The sequence below is a fragment of the Coturnix japonica genome, chromosome 1, assembly GCF_054131305.1.
Source record: "Coturnix japonica strain WE chromosome 1, WE-NBRP24, whole genome shotgun sequence".
NCBI lineage: Eukaryota > Metazoa > Chordata > Aves > Galliformes > Phasianidae > Coturnix > Coturnix japonica.
Genome location: NC_140663.1, coordinates 146,911,629 through 146,929,523, shown reverse-complemented (window position 1 = coordinate 146,929,523; position 17,895 = coordinate 146,911,629). Strand labels below are relative to the sequence as shown.

The window sequence follows — 17,895 nt, the reverse complement described above, 5'->3', positions numbered from 1 at the left end:
TTCAAAATTGTTATACAAATTTTTATAATTATGTTATTGCTACTTTCTTTTGAAGGAGGAAAGGAAACACTTTAAAATGTAACAATTTGTCTTTTCAGACAAAAAGATTATTGAAGCTTCCTATGTGAAGTTCATTAATTGGTGACTCAAACCTACCAAATTTTTCATATACTACACCTGAAAAGGCTGTTGTACTTAAGAAACAATGTATAACAATTTTAGCTTATTTTAATTTGTCACGGGTTAAGCAAAAATCTACCTGTGCCCGTGACAGGGGACAGCTGGCCCACAGGGCTTATGGCCCAAAAAGGAAAGGGAAAAAGGGAAGTTAGAAAAGAAAACAGCGGCAATGAACTAGGGAGGCACACTTATTTACTAAATACTGTATTGAAATACAGGATAACACAATATAATACAATATAATTGAAATTAAGGCTAACAAATCAAGCAAAATAGGAGAGTGAGAGAGTGAGTCCCAAAACCAAGAGGCCTACTGTAAGCTATAGGCGAAAACGGCTGGAAGACTCCTCCCCTGGCTCCAAGGATTCAAGAGAGAGAGTCCAGCTCCAAAGTGAGATTATATTGTGTCCTTGTCCCATGACTTATCCCTGATCGTGATGTTCTCTGGGATATGTAGTCTTCTCCTGTGAGCTGCACATTCGGTAAAAATATCCATTCTTTACATGATGTTATGATGTGGAATACTGATAGCAAAATTACCACTACCATTACCAAAAAACCATGACATAATTTTTCTGTAAAATATGCATAACTTGTTTCTCTAATTATCTAATACCCAGTGATTAAGATAATTAGAAAGTTTATTTACTGCAATTTGTTACTCTGATGAGAAATTATGTATTTTACCCTTCCCTTACCTACATATATTTTACTTCTTTACTTAATGTTTGTGTGTTTATGCATATATATACACATACATATATAGATACACATAGACACTTAGTGTACACTTTTTTGTTTGTCCATTCCAATACAAACTATGAGGTCTGCTCCAAAGGTCCTCCTCCTATTTTATTATGTTGGTCCAGAATCTTCTCACCAATATTCTGTTCAGCTTTGTTGCTGTGTGATAGATAATGGAGAAAATGGAGTCTGACACAGAAGTGCATGTAAAGCAACTGCATGTAATTCCTCCACATGGAAAAAATTGCACACACTGATGTTCATTGATGTTTCCTGGATGTTTATGGAGACCAAACAGTGCATGTGAGCACAGTGAGGCAATGGGTGGTGTTTCAGCAGTAGTAAAAGAAACAGTGGGTGTCCTCTAACAGTGCAGATTTTTATGAGTATGGCATGTAGACTCTTGTTCATCATTGGAGAAAATATATAGCTTGTGTTAGAATATGTAGGTTGTGACTATGCTGAAAAATATTGTTCTGTAGCTGAGAATTTGCTCTATCAAATAGTGTTATTATACTTTTTTCCATCTTTTGTCATTTCTGTGGTTTATTTCCACAGTGGAAGGCATTATTTTTGGACCAAACCACGTATAATATAGTACCAATATAATAAGTCAGTTATTGTAATCTAATTCTTTACTGATTTGATAAGTGTGATACTTCAGGGTTGAATTCTCTCAGTGAATAAAAGAAGGTATGAGAGAAATAGAAATGAAAAAAAAGAACAGTTGATGTGAGAAAAGGAGGAAATGTGTATTATATTTTAGAACTTTTACAGTGATCTGATTTGAATTATATCTCTGCACCTGGACAAATTTAAGTTTTTTCTTATGGCTTTCTTGATTCACTTAGTGTGTTTAACTCTATTCTTTTCCATTGCAGTGAACTTGCACTTGGATCTCAAACTGCCAATGAAATATGTAACTTACAAAGCAATAAATTAAGTCACCTCCTTAGATAAGTATCATCATCTGAAAGTACATAGGCTTTTTAGACCTTGCGAGAGTTTTCATGGACTATAGATTAATCATCATTTAAAAGTATGCCTAAGCATGCATCAATGTATAAAAGTGACTCTTTAAAATAATGTTACTTCCTAATGCATACTTAGATGGTAGCTATTCTCTACTTACTAAATTCATCAATGAGGTGACACACACTGGCTCACGGTGGGGAATTTTTACAATATCACTGAATTATTCATTGAGTCTTAGACTTATTTTCTGCTTCATGGTGTGTGGTAGGCACTAAAATCACAAAAATCTGGAGGTAATTACTGATTCTAAATTACTTCAGTTGAGCTTTCTCTGCAACTTTATATACTAATTCCTCAAAAAAGCATTCCACAGAATCTGTTTGAAGAGGAGAAAAAAGCAGTTTCTGAGAAATTAAAGCATTTTTTTTGTTTGTTTCAATTGAAAACAAACAAACAAACAAACAAACAAAAAAAACCCAAAAACTTGTGGGTTGGACTTGGAATAATTGCCCTGGTTTCAGATGGGATACAGGTATCTTTCTTTCTAGCAGCTAGTATGGTTTTGCATTTGGATTTAGGATAAACATAATGTTGACAGCATCACAGTATCACAGTCTCGTTAGGGTTGGAAGGGACCTTAGAGGTCATCGAGTCCAAACCCCGGGATTTGAGCCCCTGTGTAGCAGAGCGGCACTTCTACCACTTGCGTCACAGGGGGGATTCAAACCTGGGACTCCGGTGTTGCAAAGTGGCATTCCTACCACTGCACCACCTGGAAGGCACACATACTTATCTTTCAATTGTTGCTGAGCAGTAATTACACTAACTCAAGGACTTTTCAGCTTCTCAAGCTGTCCTATCAGTGTGAAGGCAGAAGTGCACAGGAAACTGAAAGGAGACAGAACCAGAATAGATAACAGACTGGGCACAGATGACATCACGATGTACAGTAAAACTAGGGAGAAGTTGGTCAGGAAGGTTACCACTGATATGTATTTGGCTGGGCGCTGATCAAAAAATGGTGAGCAATTACACTGTGCATCACTTGATCTGTATATTCGTTGAATTATTATTATTATTATTTTAATTTATTTATAATTATTAATTACCATTTATCCTTTTTTTTTTTTTTTTTTTTTTTTTTGTCCTTTTAAATTATCTTTACCTCAAACCATGGATTCTCCTGTTTTCCTAATTCCCTTCCCCATGCCACCACAAAGGTGAGTGAGTGAACTAGTTGCCTGACAAGTTGAAATGTTATTTCCTGTATGTAAAACATGTAGTTACTTTGTGCGTACAAAAAAGGAAATTGTCTGTATAAGGCTGATTATATTATATATGCTTCAGTAATGACCCTGTTTTACCTATTCACAGCTGAGAAAAATGCATCTGCAAAGTTCTAAGAAAGCTCTAAGTAAGTGACAACAAAATTGTTTATAAATCTTTTGAGCTTGCAATTTATTAACGGTTTACAAAAAAAACGAGGAAACTTTCCTCTGGCAGTACAAAAGCATGTAGAAAATTCACATATTAGAGATTCCGAAATGCAGATAGAAAACTGGCCTTTCCATAAGCAGAATGTATTTGTTCCTTTTGTGGCTAAACAAGAAAGCTTCTGAGAAATAATGAGGAACCTATTTGTACTCTTCAACTCATATAATGCTGTTAGGAATATGCTTGATGAAAAGGATGAAATTTCATCATATAATTGGTACATATAACTTGAGTAAAAAATATGAAGATTAGCCAGGCTCAGTACAGATTCACACAGTCTAAAGTCTCTGTGAATGAGCTTCTTTATACATGATATTAATGATTTTAGATTGTGTTGAAAAATGTCTATCTTTCTGAATGTATCATTTTGCTCTATTGATATGTGGATATGAGATTTATTTTAACACTTCAAATATTGTGCAGATGTTTTGATGAAATGACAGCCTCAAATGTTAAATCCTTCAGATAATCAACAGTCTCCCATGACTAGCCACTAAACCCCTGCAATGGAAAAAAGCTCAATGGAGATGGTCCAGTGCCATGTGTCCATGAATCTCAGAAAATAAAACAGAGTGTGACTGACCAGAGTTGTTGCAAAGAACATAAATTCACCTTAACACAAAAAAGGAATGAAACAACTATGTCAGTTGGGTATAACAACCGACTACACAGCAGCTGAGGTAATCAACTGGTAGTGTAAATAATTTCTGCTAGTTTGTTAAACGACGGTGGATGTCCCCCTCAGTTAGCCAGATTAGTGTGGGATAAATGTATACATGTCTTAGACCAACAAAGTGAATAAATAAATAAATAAATAAATAATAAAGAGCAATGAGTTTTAGCTGGCTTTTAGCCATGCATTCCTTCCCACTGACTGGAGATGCTCAGCACATGGTAAGCAGAATAGAGACAATGGAAACAGGGATTATATTGGTATCATGATTGAATTCTATATTCCAATTTCTAGATTTTTATAAATGTAACTCACATTTGTACTGTGTTTTCAAATGTTCATTTTGTAGTACTCTGCTAAAGCAAAAATCCCACGTAAAATCACATATCTTCAAATAAGTATATTAGATATTAAATGTTACACCCTACACACATGGAATATTTAAATAACCTTGTCAGAGAATATTGGACTCTTTGTTTATTATTTACTTATTTTGTTTTTATTTTAACTGTTAAATTCTTTCTGGAGGGGAAAAGAAAAAAAAAAAAAAGACTGGAATTATTTCTCCAGCAGTGCATCTAAAATGTTTATGTTGCAGACAAGTATTTAGTGTGTAGATAAGTATTTTGCACGTGAAACCATGAAAATATTTTTTTTCTGCAACTAAGTGCTCCTTTATTTCCAAAAGTCTTGTATTGACACAATTTTCAGGGGAAATTATCTTACTTTATCTTACTCTTAATTGGGGGGTGGGGGAGAAAAGGGCCTGAAGAGATTATTATTGTTGTTAAGTCAGATATGCATAATGGACTAAAGAACTGCCTGATTTAGAAGTAACATTTTTATTATAGGAAAGAAGAATTTGAAGAAGATAATTTAAACCATATTTCAGTATATTTTTCTGTACTGAGAAATAATATTTTCCATTCTATTCATCTATTCTCTTGGTGTTTTAGTGCTTCTAAATTGTCATATATCATATTTAACAGTCATTAATATACATCAAAATTTGATTGTGGTCTTCTATTAACTACTGCATGGATTTTGTTAGCAGAAAAAAAAAGAATACAGATGATGCACAATAACATTGTATTCACATTAACTGATTAAGTCAATATCTTTCTAAATCACAGTATTTAGAGCATTGGACTTTAAATATTTACAAAAACAATTTAGGAACGTTAGGCCTGCTTCTGCAAGTAAATGAAAATACCTTCACAAGAATCATAAGTATTAGTCATAAGAGTCATAAGTACTAGTTGCTAGACATTAGGATGTCTAATGATCTCCAAATCTCCAAATCTCCAAATAACAGAAGATTGATCAGTATTTTGCTTTTCAGAGAGAGAAATTCCTTCATGCACAAAAGCTGTTCTGCTTCAGTTGATAGTTAATGAAAACAAAAACAGTTCCAGTCAAAAGTATTTTCTTTTTTCTTACCTATTCTTTCAGAAAAGAGTAGTAGAATTAATTTAATCTGATTTTTCTCAATCTTATGTCTAGTTTTACCATAATTTCATTATCTGGACTGTTCCCATAATATATAAAGAAAGATCAGTGCAGACATCCTATATCAAGAATAAGCTATTGAAGCTATTAGTTGAAGTTAATTTGGTTTGTGTATTTGTAAATATATGTCTTCACTTCTAGGTATGTAAATAAACTCTGTCCTTAATATAAACAACTTAATCTCCAAGAAGCACAGTGTCACGGGTTACTTAGATTTACCTATGCCCGTGACAGGGGAAGCCACCCCGTGGGCCCCCCCCCCGGGGCCCGGAAAGGAGGGGGAAAAAGGGAGTGGGATAAAACAGCGACAATCTAAGGAAGAAAAACTTATTTTACTAAATATGATACCGAAATACAAGATAACACAATATAATATAATTGAGGCTAACAAATCGAACAAACAGAGAGAGAGAGTCCCCGAAAACCGAGAGGCCTACTGTGAACTCTAGGCGACACGGCTGGAACGCTTCCCACTCTCCGAGAAGTTCGAGAGAAGAAGGAGGGCACTCCAGCCTGGAAACGAGATTATATAGAGTCCTGGTCCCGTGACTTATTGTTACTCCTGTTGTTCCCTGGGATATGTAGTCTTCTTCTGTGGACTGCACATTCAATAGAAGTATCCATACTTTACATGATGTTATGATGTGGAATACTGATAGCAAAATTACAAAATTACAAAACCATGACATTCCACCCCTTATTCTACATTATTACATCATGGTAAATATATATATACATATATATACACATATGTAAAATTATGATAGCTAAACAGTAGAATTACATGTAACATAACTAAATGTACAACTATAATAACAATAACTAAAATACACTACACATGCAAACATATATATATAAATACATAAAATTATTGACTGCACTCCCCCAGCATTAAATTCCCTTGTGGCACACATTGAACATCCCCATCCTTCTGCATTACCCACCAAGTGCACCCAGGTCCCTGGGCAAAGACAGTTCCACGGATAGGTTTGCCCTTTCCAGAAGCTGGAAGGACCCAAACAGCTTTTCCCAACATGTTCTTTACATGTACAACAGGGACCTTATCTCCTTCTACAGTGTGTAGGGGGCTAGATTGACTAGGACCATCACGATTGACAGATCCTCTAGTATTCACCAACCAAGTGGCTTCTGCCAGATTCTTCTCCCAGTGCTTAAATGTTCCACCACCCATTGCTTTCAACATAGTTTTCAACAACCCATTATATCGTTCAATTTTACCAGAAGCTGGTGCATGGTAGGGAATATGATAAATCCACTCAATGCCATGATCTTTGGCCCAAGTATTTATAAGGGAATTTTTAAAATGTGTCCCATTATCAGATTCAATTCTTTCTGGGGTGCCATGTCGCCATAGGACTTGTTTCTCAAGACCTAATATGGTGTTTCGAGCAGTTGCATGGGGTACTGCGTATGTTTCAAGCCACCCAGTGGTTGCCTCTACCATGGTGAGTACATAACACTTACCACTGCGAGATCGTGGCAAGGTGATATAATCAACCTGCCACGCCTCCCCATATTTATACTTTTGCCATCGCCCTTCCTCCCAGAGAGGTTTCATCCTTTTGGCTTGTTTAATTATGGCACATGTTTCACAATCATGAATAATCTGCGCAATAGCGTCCATGGTTAAGTCCACCCCTCGGTCTCTGGCCCACTTATATGTTGCGTCTCTTCCTTGATGACCTGAGGTCTCATGAGCCCATCGAGCTAGAAATAATTCACCCTTATTCTGCCAGTCCAAGTCAATTTGAGCCACCTCAATTTTGGCAGCTTTATCTACCTGATGGTTGTTTTGTTGTTCTTCAGTAGCCCGACTTTTGGGCACATGTGCATCCACATGACGCACCTTTACAACCATATTCTTTGTTCGGGCAGCAATGTCCTTCCATAATTCAGCGGCCCAAACAGATTTACCCCTCCGTTGCCAGTTGTTTTGTTCCCACCTCTGTAACCACCCCCATAAGGCATTTGCCACCATCCATGAGTCAGTATAAAGATACAGCATTGGCCACCTCTCCCGTTCAGCAACATCTAAGGCCAGCTGGACAGCTTTTACCTCTGCAAACTGACTTGATTCTCCCTTACCTTCGGTGGCCTCTGCAACCTGTCGTGTGGGGCTCCACACAGCAGCTTTCCATTTGCGATGCTTCCCTACAATGCGACATGATCCATCTGTGAATAGGGCATATTTCTTTTCATTTTCTGGTAATTCGTTGTATGGTGGGGCCTCTTTAGCACGTGATACCTCTTCTGCTGGTGATGTTCCAAACCTTTTATCTTCAGGCCAGTCCATGATTACCTCTAGGATTCCTGGACGATTGAGGTTTCCCATTCGCGCTCGCTGTGTAATCAGCGTAATCCACTTGCTCCAGGTGACATCGGTAGCATGATGAGTGGAGGGAACCTGTCCTTTGAACATCCAGTTCAGCACTGGCAGTCGAGGTGCCAAAATGAGCTGTGTTTCAGTCCCGACTACTTCGGAAGCAGCCCGAACCCCCTCATACGCGGCTAAGATCTCCTTCTCAGTTGGAGTGTAGCACTCTTCAGACCCCTTATATGATCGACTCCAGAATCCCGGGGGTCGGCCTCGGGTCTCTCCTGAGGCTCTTTGCCACAAACTCCAAGTGGGGCCTTTCTCTCCAGCAGCAGTATAGAGAATGTTCTTTACATCCTGTCCAGTCCGTACTGGCCCCAGAGCTACAGCTCGGGCTATCTCTTGTTTAATCTGTTCGAAAGCCTGCTGCTGCTCAGGGCCCCATGCAAAATCATTCTTCTTCCGCGTCACCTGATAAAGGGGGCTTACAATGAGGCTGTAGTTTGGAATGTGCATCCTCCAAAAGCCTACTGCACCCAGGAAGGATTGTGTCTCTTTCTTGCTAGTTGGTGGAGACATGGCAGTGATTTTGTCGATCACATCTGTTGGGATGTGACGACGTCCATCCTGCCACTTTATACCTAAGAACTGAATTTCCTGGGCAGGTCCTTTTACTTTGCTTCGCTTAATAGCAAAGCCAGCTTGTAGAAGAATTTGGATGATCTGCTCTCCTTTTGTGAAAACCTCTTCTGCTGTATCACCCCACACAACAATGTCATCAATGTACTGCAGGTGTTCAGGAGCACCACCCTGTTCCAATACAGTTTGGACCAACCCATGGCAAATGGTTGGACTGTGTTTCCACCCCTGGGGCAAACGGTTCCAAGTATACTGAATGCCCCTCCAGGTGAAGGCAAACTGTGGCTTACATTCTGCAGCCAAAGGAATAGAAAAGAAGGCATTGGCAATGTCAATGGTGGCATACCATTTGGCTGCTTTTGACTCCAGCTCGTACTGGAGTTCCAGCATGTCCGGCACAGCAGCGCTCAATGGGGGTGTGACCTCATTCAGGCCACGGTAGTCTACTGTCAGCCTCCATTCTCCACTGGCTTTACGCACTGGCCATATGGGACTGTTAAAAGGTGAGTGAGTTTTACTGATCACTCCCTGATTCTCCAACTGGCGAATCAAATCATGAATGGGGAGCAAGGAATCCCTGTTGGTGCGATACTGCCGTCTGTGCACTGTCTTTGTAGCAATCGGTACCTGCTGCTCTTTTACTCGTAGCAGCCCCACAACAGACGGGTCCTCTGACAGGCCAGGCAAAACAGACAGCTGCTTAATGTTGTCCATATCTACAGCAGCTATCCCAAAGGCCCATCGATACCCCTTAGGATCCTTGAAATGCCCCCTTCTGAGGTAATCAATACCCAGTATACATGGAGCCCCTGGGCCAGTCACAATAGGATGTTTTTGCCAGTCTTTGCCAGTGAGGCTTATTTCAGCCTCCAGCACAGTCAATTCTTGAGAGCCCCCAGTCACTCCAGAAATATGGATTGATTCTGTCCCTTCATGACTGGAGGGCATTAGGGTGCACTGTGCACCGGTATCCACCAGTGCCTTATATTTCTGTGGTTCTGATGTGCCAGGCCATCGAATCCACACAGTCCAATAAACTCTATTATCCCTTTCCCTCCCCTGACTGAGGGCAGGGCCCCTCTATTGGTTACCTGTGATGACTGGAGCAACTCCACTGGTGGTTGGTATGTCTAGTAGTTCTTTCACCCGTGCTCGTAGTGCAGAAGTAGGCTGATCATGCCACTTCCTCATGTCTTCTCCACGGTCACGTAGGTAGCGCCACATGGAAACACGCGGTGCAATCGTACTGTTGTTCTTTGCTCGAGCTGGGAAGCGTGTGCGTTTAACAGCTGAGACTTTTGATGATGCAGGTGAGGAGTAGGACTGGAATACTTTGATTAGATCCTTCATTAGACCTGGTGGCCCATACGAGGATTGACCTTCATCAGTTGTTTCTGATACTATTACGGGATCATTGCAATTAGTTGATGGAAACAATTTCTTGCACATTTCATCTACTCGGTTTTCTAGCCGTGAGATGGCAGAAACTGCGGCATGCAGTTGAGGGAGCTGCTGATCGGTGGTTTGAAGCATTATAATCAGCTCAACAACTCGGGGCCATCTGTCCACGAACCCTTTAGAACCTGTTACCAACGACTGTGCCATTCTCTCTGGTGCTGTACTTGTGATTTTCTGCCACATGTCAGGATCGGCCCTCACTCTCTCAGGGTCAAGTTCGCTTGGATCAGGGCTGTACAACATTTTCGCCATGGCCAATTCCCTCAAGCGCTGAATACCTTTTTGGACGGTATTCCAACTATCAAATTTAGGCTTCAAAGCATCCTTATAGGGGTACCTTTCTCTCACGGCTTCTAACAGCCGCAACCAGAGAGTGGCAGCTCCATCCGAACATCTGCTAATCCCTCTGTCGATACCTGCATCTTGGGCAATGCTTCCTAGTTGGCGAGCTTCATTACCATCTAGAGACAAGCTGTTGGCCCCGTTGTCCCAGCAGCGAAGCAACCAAGCAAGGATACCTTCATCTTGACGCCGTGTGAACTCCTTTCTTGAGCCTTGGATTTCAGTCAGCTTCAGAGGTCGACAATAGGTGATTTCCTCCTCATCATCAGTCTCTTCTTCATGCCTCTTGGTTTTTGCCTTTGCTTTTTTCGGTACTGCTCCATGCCCGGCACCTGGGTCTTCTGCAGCCCCCCCCTGTGCTTCTCCTTCTTTTCGTTCTAGACGCATGGACACCCGTTTCCATTTCTTGCCTTCCACAGGGGCAACTGATATTGCTACTGATGCCTCCTGTGACTGATCAGAATTAACTTGGGCTTGAATCTCAGATCGGAAACTCTCTCTCTCCAGAATAGTATGATACAAAGCACGGTATGCATAAGCCAAACCCCACATAAGGTTTACCTCCTTAGATCTCTGACCCGAATACTCACTTAATTTCTTAGGGTCCCTTAGGTGTTCAAGAGTGAAATCCCATGACACTGCGGGTCCCCATGCTTCCAAGACTTTTCCTAAACCTTTCCATATTCCCTGCCAGTCATCATTCTCTGGTTCTGGAGGAGACTTCCGCATAGAACGAATGCATAGGAACATATATGCATTCATTAATAGTGATAACATGGATGCAAGTATGAACCCTATCTCAGTTATTGAAAGGCGTGTGGAAACCTGAGAGTACAACCTAAATAAAAAGGGTTTTTTTAGCCTGTACAATGAATTAAACATGGTGCTGTTTGTAAAATTGCCTGTTCCATCTGGGATGCAAGTACTTGTAAGATTCGCAATTCCATCTGGGATGCAAGTGTTTGTAAGATTCACAATTCCATCTGGGGTGTAGGTGCCAAAATTCTGACCATACCACATCTCATAAAAGTACCAGGCAGGTGTCTCCATCAGTATCCACCTTATTAGGCTATATACCTGCACAATTCCACAACACCAAATTATGGTGTTAATAGTTGACCAATACTTTAAGAAGATCATAATTGCTTTCAATCCCTTAAACAGAGCAACTGGGATGAAGAGTGGATTCATAGCTGGCAGGCTCTGTAAAAGTCAGAGCTAGCTAGCTTTGCTCTAAGGGAGAAAGAAATCCCTTTGTTTTCTACACAAAAGTTAGATAGCAGTGCTGAGAATGTACAGCAGCCCTTAATGTTGACAATTTGTCTGGTATTTCAAGGTCACGTTCTCCGTGAGCAGCTACGGAAAGATAGCACTCCCAACACTCCCCTAACGAAGCTCTTTAAGAGTAAAGAGAGAGTCGTTCTAAAAGCTAAAAAGCTCTATGCCCGCATTCTCCACCAAAAAATCTGTCACGGGTTACTTAGATTTACCTATGCCCGTGACAGGGGAAGCCACCCCGTGGGCCCCCCCCCCGGGGCCCGGAAAGGAGGGGGAAAAAGGGAGTGGGATAAAACAGCGACAATCTAAGGAGGAAAAACTTATTTTACTAAATATGATACCGAAATACAAGATAACACAATATAATATAATTGAGGCTAACAAATCGAACGAAACAGAGAGAGAGAGTCCCCGAAAACCGAGAGGCCTACTGTGAACTCTAGGCGACACGGCTGGAACGCTTCCCACTCTCCGAGAAGTTCGAGAGAAGAAGGAGGGCACTCCAGCCTGGAAACGAGATTATATAGAGTCCTGGTCCCGTGACTTATTGTTACTCCTGTTGTTCCCTGGGATATGTAGTCTTCTTCTGTGGACTGCACATTCAATAGAAGTATCCATACTTTACATGATGTTATGATGTGGAATACTGATAGCAAAATTACAAAATTACAAAACCATGACACACAGAGAGTAGATAGTTTTTATGTAGAAACTTTTCCTGGAAGAGTTCTGTTAGGATCTCCGCTACCTACATTTGATGACAGACAAAGGAGGTTACAGATATTCAGTGATGACTATCAAAGCAGACAAACAAATTCAGTATAATATTCTTTACTAGGAAGTATTTGTGGTCAGACAGAGAAGTATCAACTGAAGATTTTATATTTCTGCAATAAAGACAGCAGAATACTCTCACACAAGCCAACAAAAAGCCACCAGTGAAAATGATGCTAGTTTAAAGGTACCAATAACAACAAGGAAACAGAGCTAGCATAGAACCTAGGAGAGGAGTTTAACAAGAGTTTTGACCTGCACAATTTATTTGTAGCCACAGATGGCTCTCCTACAACTTCACTTTTCAGACAGTGTAATTACCATAGTTATAACCAAATACCAGAGGATCAGAAGCAGGTATTGTGATTATCAAGGTTTTTGGTTTTGGTTTTCTCTACTTCAACAAGAAGTTCAGTTACAAAATACATTACACTATTAATCTTTTTACCTTTCTGTTTGAACAGAAACATTAAATCCAAAAACATTCTTAATTATGTGGCAAGTAAATCACATATCTAAGCAAAAATGAAAATGCAAAATAGGTCATCATGCTTGTCTTGAAATAATGTTTGAAGAAAAAAACTGTTTTAATGACACTGTTATTTTCTCAGAGGGAATTTCCATTTTACTTTTTCCCTTTCTCTTTTCCTTAGAGGAAGACAAGTATAGAGATACATTTTTATTTTTTTAATTGAATATGATTAATTAAAATGATTTTCTTTTGATCTGTAATATGAAGAGAAATTCACTGCCCTCTGAACTTGAATATATTTTTTCTTCTATACCATTCTGATATCAATTTCTGTTTTAGTGAAAACTGAAAGACATAAGTGTCGATGCTCTTATGATTGATTGCTATAAAACAGTGCTAAAAATTTGCAGCTCCCAAAGTATAACAACACGAATAAATTTCATTCACAATACTGTCAAAAAATCTCTGTCTTTTCTGTCTTTTACTTACATACATATATATATATATATATAAAACTTATATATATATATATTAGATTTACAGATACCATGTGGCATTTTACAGTCTAAAACAAGTAGTAAGAAGCAGGAAAAGAGTAGAGTAGTCAGTATGAGTATTTTTCTGCAATATTGTAAATCATAATGAAAAATATTTAATAGTTGAATTTACTGGAGCACAGGAGTACTATGAAATTTCTTGCTCTATTTTATGAAGCATTAAACTGTTCAAAATAGCTATTCCTTCTAGATGTCAACCATAAATCAAATCAGGTCAATCGCAGTGAAGTGATGGATATCCACCCATCTAAGGAATGTGATCATAAGACACAAGCTAAAACAGTGACAAGGCAGAGACAAATGCTCGTGTTCAGACTAGCATCCCAAGGTCAGAGTGCTTATGCATATCAATGAGGAATTTCAACCAACGCTTTAAGAATATTAATCTAGAAATGCATAGTAGCAAACTGAAGAAGAAATTGAATTTTAATGAAATTAATCTAAGAAAACACTGTAAACTAATCAAACAGATATTGGAATTAGTACTTGCATAGGATCTGTTTCTTGAAAGTAACAACCTTGCCTTGGATTTTAACGCCTTTTTAGTTATTTTTTCTTTCTCGTATATTTATTTTTACAAGCCTTTTTAAGGCTAAACAGGTTTATTTAGTGTTTTCATCTGTAGAATCTAAAAACAGGAGATATAATAACAGATACATTTCAGGAACACAGCAATAAATGTTAAAATAACTCATCAACATGTAATGTCTCCTATTTTTTTCTATGAAAATATAATAAAGAGCACAATAGCACTGTTTGAAGGAGTTACTCCCCATCTACAAAAGACTAATTTTAAACACAGCCACCACCATCAGCTATAGATTTTAAACAGCAATGAAGAAGATCCTGCATGCCATGCTTGTAAAAGTCCAAATGGTTGTCCAGAATTTAGCTTGTCTTTCACATCACAGCCATCGCTTCTGAAATGCACCACTCTCCACCCCACTGTGCTCACATCCATTGTTTGGTCTCCATAAACATTCATGAAATATCAATGAATGTCAAGGGTGTCATGGAGGAGGTTAATGACAGACCTTTGCTTCAAGTGCGTTTCCATGTCAGACTTCATTTTGTCAGACTGATCCTCTGTTGCCATCTGTGAGGTTTAACCTTTACTGTCATGCCATCCACATCCACCTCTGACATAACAGACTAAAATAATAAAATAGGAGGCATTACTTTTGGAGCAGCCATCATAGAAGTATCTACATATGCCTATACATATTTGTGCAAATAAACGCACACATATGTGCTTCCTTTCTTTCTAGGTAAATGATCTCTGAAACTGTCACATGCTAAAGAATTTCAAAGTAATCAAATATTAACCAGCAAATTTATTCAGAAACTGACTTACATAAATCTTCTAAATTTTGATGATGATGATAATGATGATAATGATGATAAGACTAATAAGAATAATAAGAATAAAAAGCCTGGAAGTCTAGATTATAAGCCTATATAAGCAGAAGTAATAAAGATACTCTGAATAGCAGATTGGTTACTTGTTTCCATATTTTTAGGTGACTGATGCTACTATAAGTAAAATCTCTGAAATGCTTTGCCAGCCAATTTTTACACATCAAATGTGTATAGTGTGAATAATAAAATAATTATTATCCATTACTTTTGAAAAAAAAAATACACAAAGAAAAATCTTAACACGATTGCCATCTTCCTGTCTTCTATCTCATAGCAATTCCAAAATTATTTCTGAACATTTGGGAAATGCAAAAGACTTTAATGCTAAAAGTTATATGGAGGGAAGACTGCATTGTATACTCTTTTCTAAGAAAAAGATTGGCATGTCTTTATCTTCAGAGAGATCAATGAAATAACGTACTGTATTTAAATGTTTAATCCAAGAAGAAGAACAATATTAATTATAGCCTTTAGCACTCTTCATGGCAATCCTTTGGTAATTATAGTTCAAGAGAAAGAACAGAAGTAATTTAAAGATGTATTTCTAATTCTTTTTTTTTTCTTTTTTCTTGAAAAGAGTACTTTCAAAGGACTTTCTCTTACGTTAAATGTGCTTTGCTTACAATGAATAAACTAAGAAACTGTAAAGATATTTCATTAATAAATGTTATATTTGCAGCTACATCCACAAAGGCAGACTTCTTTGCTGATAGTATGCTAAATGATACCAATTTCTACAGAACCTGCTGAAATATATATATATATATATATATATATATATGAGTGAGTTTTAATAAGTATTATTATATTTTTCTGTTTTGTTTTTTCTCCTTCTAGTGCATGAAATGTTACAGTAACTGAAGTAACTATGTAGATATTTTTTTATCATGTACAGTGGCATAATAAGGGAAGAATAAAATCATATAAGAAAGACAAACAATGAAGTTTTGAATTAGAAAATATTTCTCAACTAATGGAATTTGCAGTCAAGAGAAAAAAGAAAAAAAAAAAAAAAAAAAGTGATTCTGTAGACAAATAAATCTCACAAGTTTTCCATATATATAAAATTGCTGAATTACATTTAAGACCAGAGATATCTAGCTCACCAAATACACTGAAGTTAGTTATTAAATAACAAACTTGTAATGTAGATTAGTACAATTGAGTACTTTTGTTAATTTTCCTTTCATGCAGTTGCTTAGAACTACAAACAATTTTGTTATTAGTAGTCTTCCTTCTTTATCTCAGCTTTTATTGAGAAAAATAATATTTTATTATTTTTATATGCATGTTTTCACATAATATGGAATATCCTGGAATATTCATTAGGTCATTTTTGATCTGCTATCGTCGCTGTCTCCCTTTCCAGTTTCTTATGAACCCCAACATCTTTGCAAGGCAGGACAGCACAAAAAAAAAAAAACAACAAAAAGCAAACAAACAAACCAACAAAAACAAACAGAAAAGACCTTGACTCTGTGCAGACACTCTTCAACAATAACTAAAACTTTACTGTGTTAAAACATTAATTTCACCACAAGTTCAAAATGTAACACTATAAACTACTACAAATAAGATAAACTCAGTCAAAACTAGTATCACTCCCAAACCAGCCTATTAGAAAAAGTAAATGGGATAGAAAGTAGTCCATTATGTATCTGTCCTTTGACACAGGCAGTTGTTACAGCAGTTATAAGTGAAATTCTTCCTAAGAATGCAAATGCAGCATGTTCAAATGTGACTAATTGCTGAGCCTGTGCTATCAGCCCATGCCTACACTATCAACACAATTTCAAAAGACTACTAACATCTTTGTTGTTGCTGCACTTGTTTTCACACCTAGAGCCTTTCCTTAGTGCTTAAACAGTGACCTTTCAAAAGAAAGATGAATATTATTCCACCCCATTTACTTAAAGAGCTCAGTTTAGGCTATCACAAGAATATTTTTGTGGCTTCCAAATTCCAAATTTTGTCAGTCCAGATTTTTTAAAAGGGCAAAAAGCATGATCACAGAAACTTCCATCCTGTCAATCTCACCTCTGTGTTGGGAAAAATCAACCATCATCTAAACGTTTCTTGAACATCTCCTTGGCAGCCCATACTATTGCCTGACCAGTCTTTTGAAAAATAAAATTTTCCTAACGTTCAACCTCAATTTTCCCTTGTGCTACTTGAGGCCATTCACTCTAGTACTATTGTACTAGATTCCGTGTAATATAGTACTATTACACGGAAGAGACCCATCCCCACCTCACATCAAACTCTTTCCAGGTAGTTGTAGAGTTCCCTCAGCTGCTCCTCATATTCAGATGAATGTCAATCGATAACCCCAGATCCCTCTATAGGGTCCTTTTTCCCCCAGGAAGATCAACACTTCCTCCCAACTTGTTGCCAAATACAAACATACTAAGAGTGTGCTCAATCCTCTCACCCAGGTCATCAACAAAGATATTGAAGAGGACAGGCCCCAGTACTGACCCCTGGTGAACATGAGTCATGGCCAGTCACCAGCTGGATGCAACTGCATTCACCACCACTGGATTCCGTGTGGTTCCATGGACTTGTGCCAGTCCAGATAGACTAGTAGATCTCATCTAAATTTGTGAGGATTTATTCTGCTCCCCATCTGAGACTTCCAGGTCAGGGGACAGAGTACCTCGAGAACAATTAGTCTGACTTTTAAAGTCAGCCTTTTCCTTATCCTCAGTGGTCACATTTCATGGTGCAACCATTAAAGAATGGAGATTCTCCTTAGCGCTCTTCTTACTGCTATAATTATTCTTTATTTTAATTATTTTATTTTTATTTTTATTTATTTATTTTTGTTTCTTTTACCTCTGTGGTCAAGTTGAGTTTAAACTGGACTTTTGCCTTTCTGATTTTCTCCCTGCAAATCCTAGCAAATTCTTCATACTCTCCCTGAGCTGCCCATCCTGCCTTCCACAGGAGGTAGATTTTTTTTTCTCCTGGAGCCTCAGGAAAGTTTCTTTATTCATCCATGCCAATCTTCTTCCCTGCCTTTTCATGTTACAGCACAGGGAAGTAA

At 38.2% G+C, this 17,895-nt stretch overlaps 1 protein-coding gene across 1 annotated transcript; it reads right to left on the bottom strand.

The window, feature by feature from the left end:
* Window positions 1–9,580: 9,580 nt before the first annotated feature.
* Window positions 9,581–12,296, bottom strand: LOC146762774 (uncharacterized). The gene is made up of 2 exons (XM_085554053.1): window positions 12,059–12,296; window positions 9,581–10,802 (listed from the first exon to the last, which is right to left on the bottom strand). The coding sequence occupies exon 2, from the start codon at window positions 10,734–10,736 to the stop codon at window positions 9,630–9,632; it is 1,107 nt and encodes a 368-aa protein (XP_085410179.1). The 5' UTR covers window positions 10,737–10,802; window positions 12,059–12,296; the 3' UTR covers window positions 9,581–9,629.
* Window positions 12,297–17,895: the final 5,599 nt, after the last annotated feature.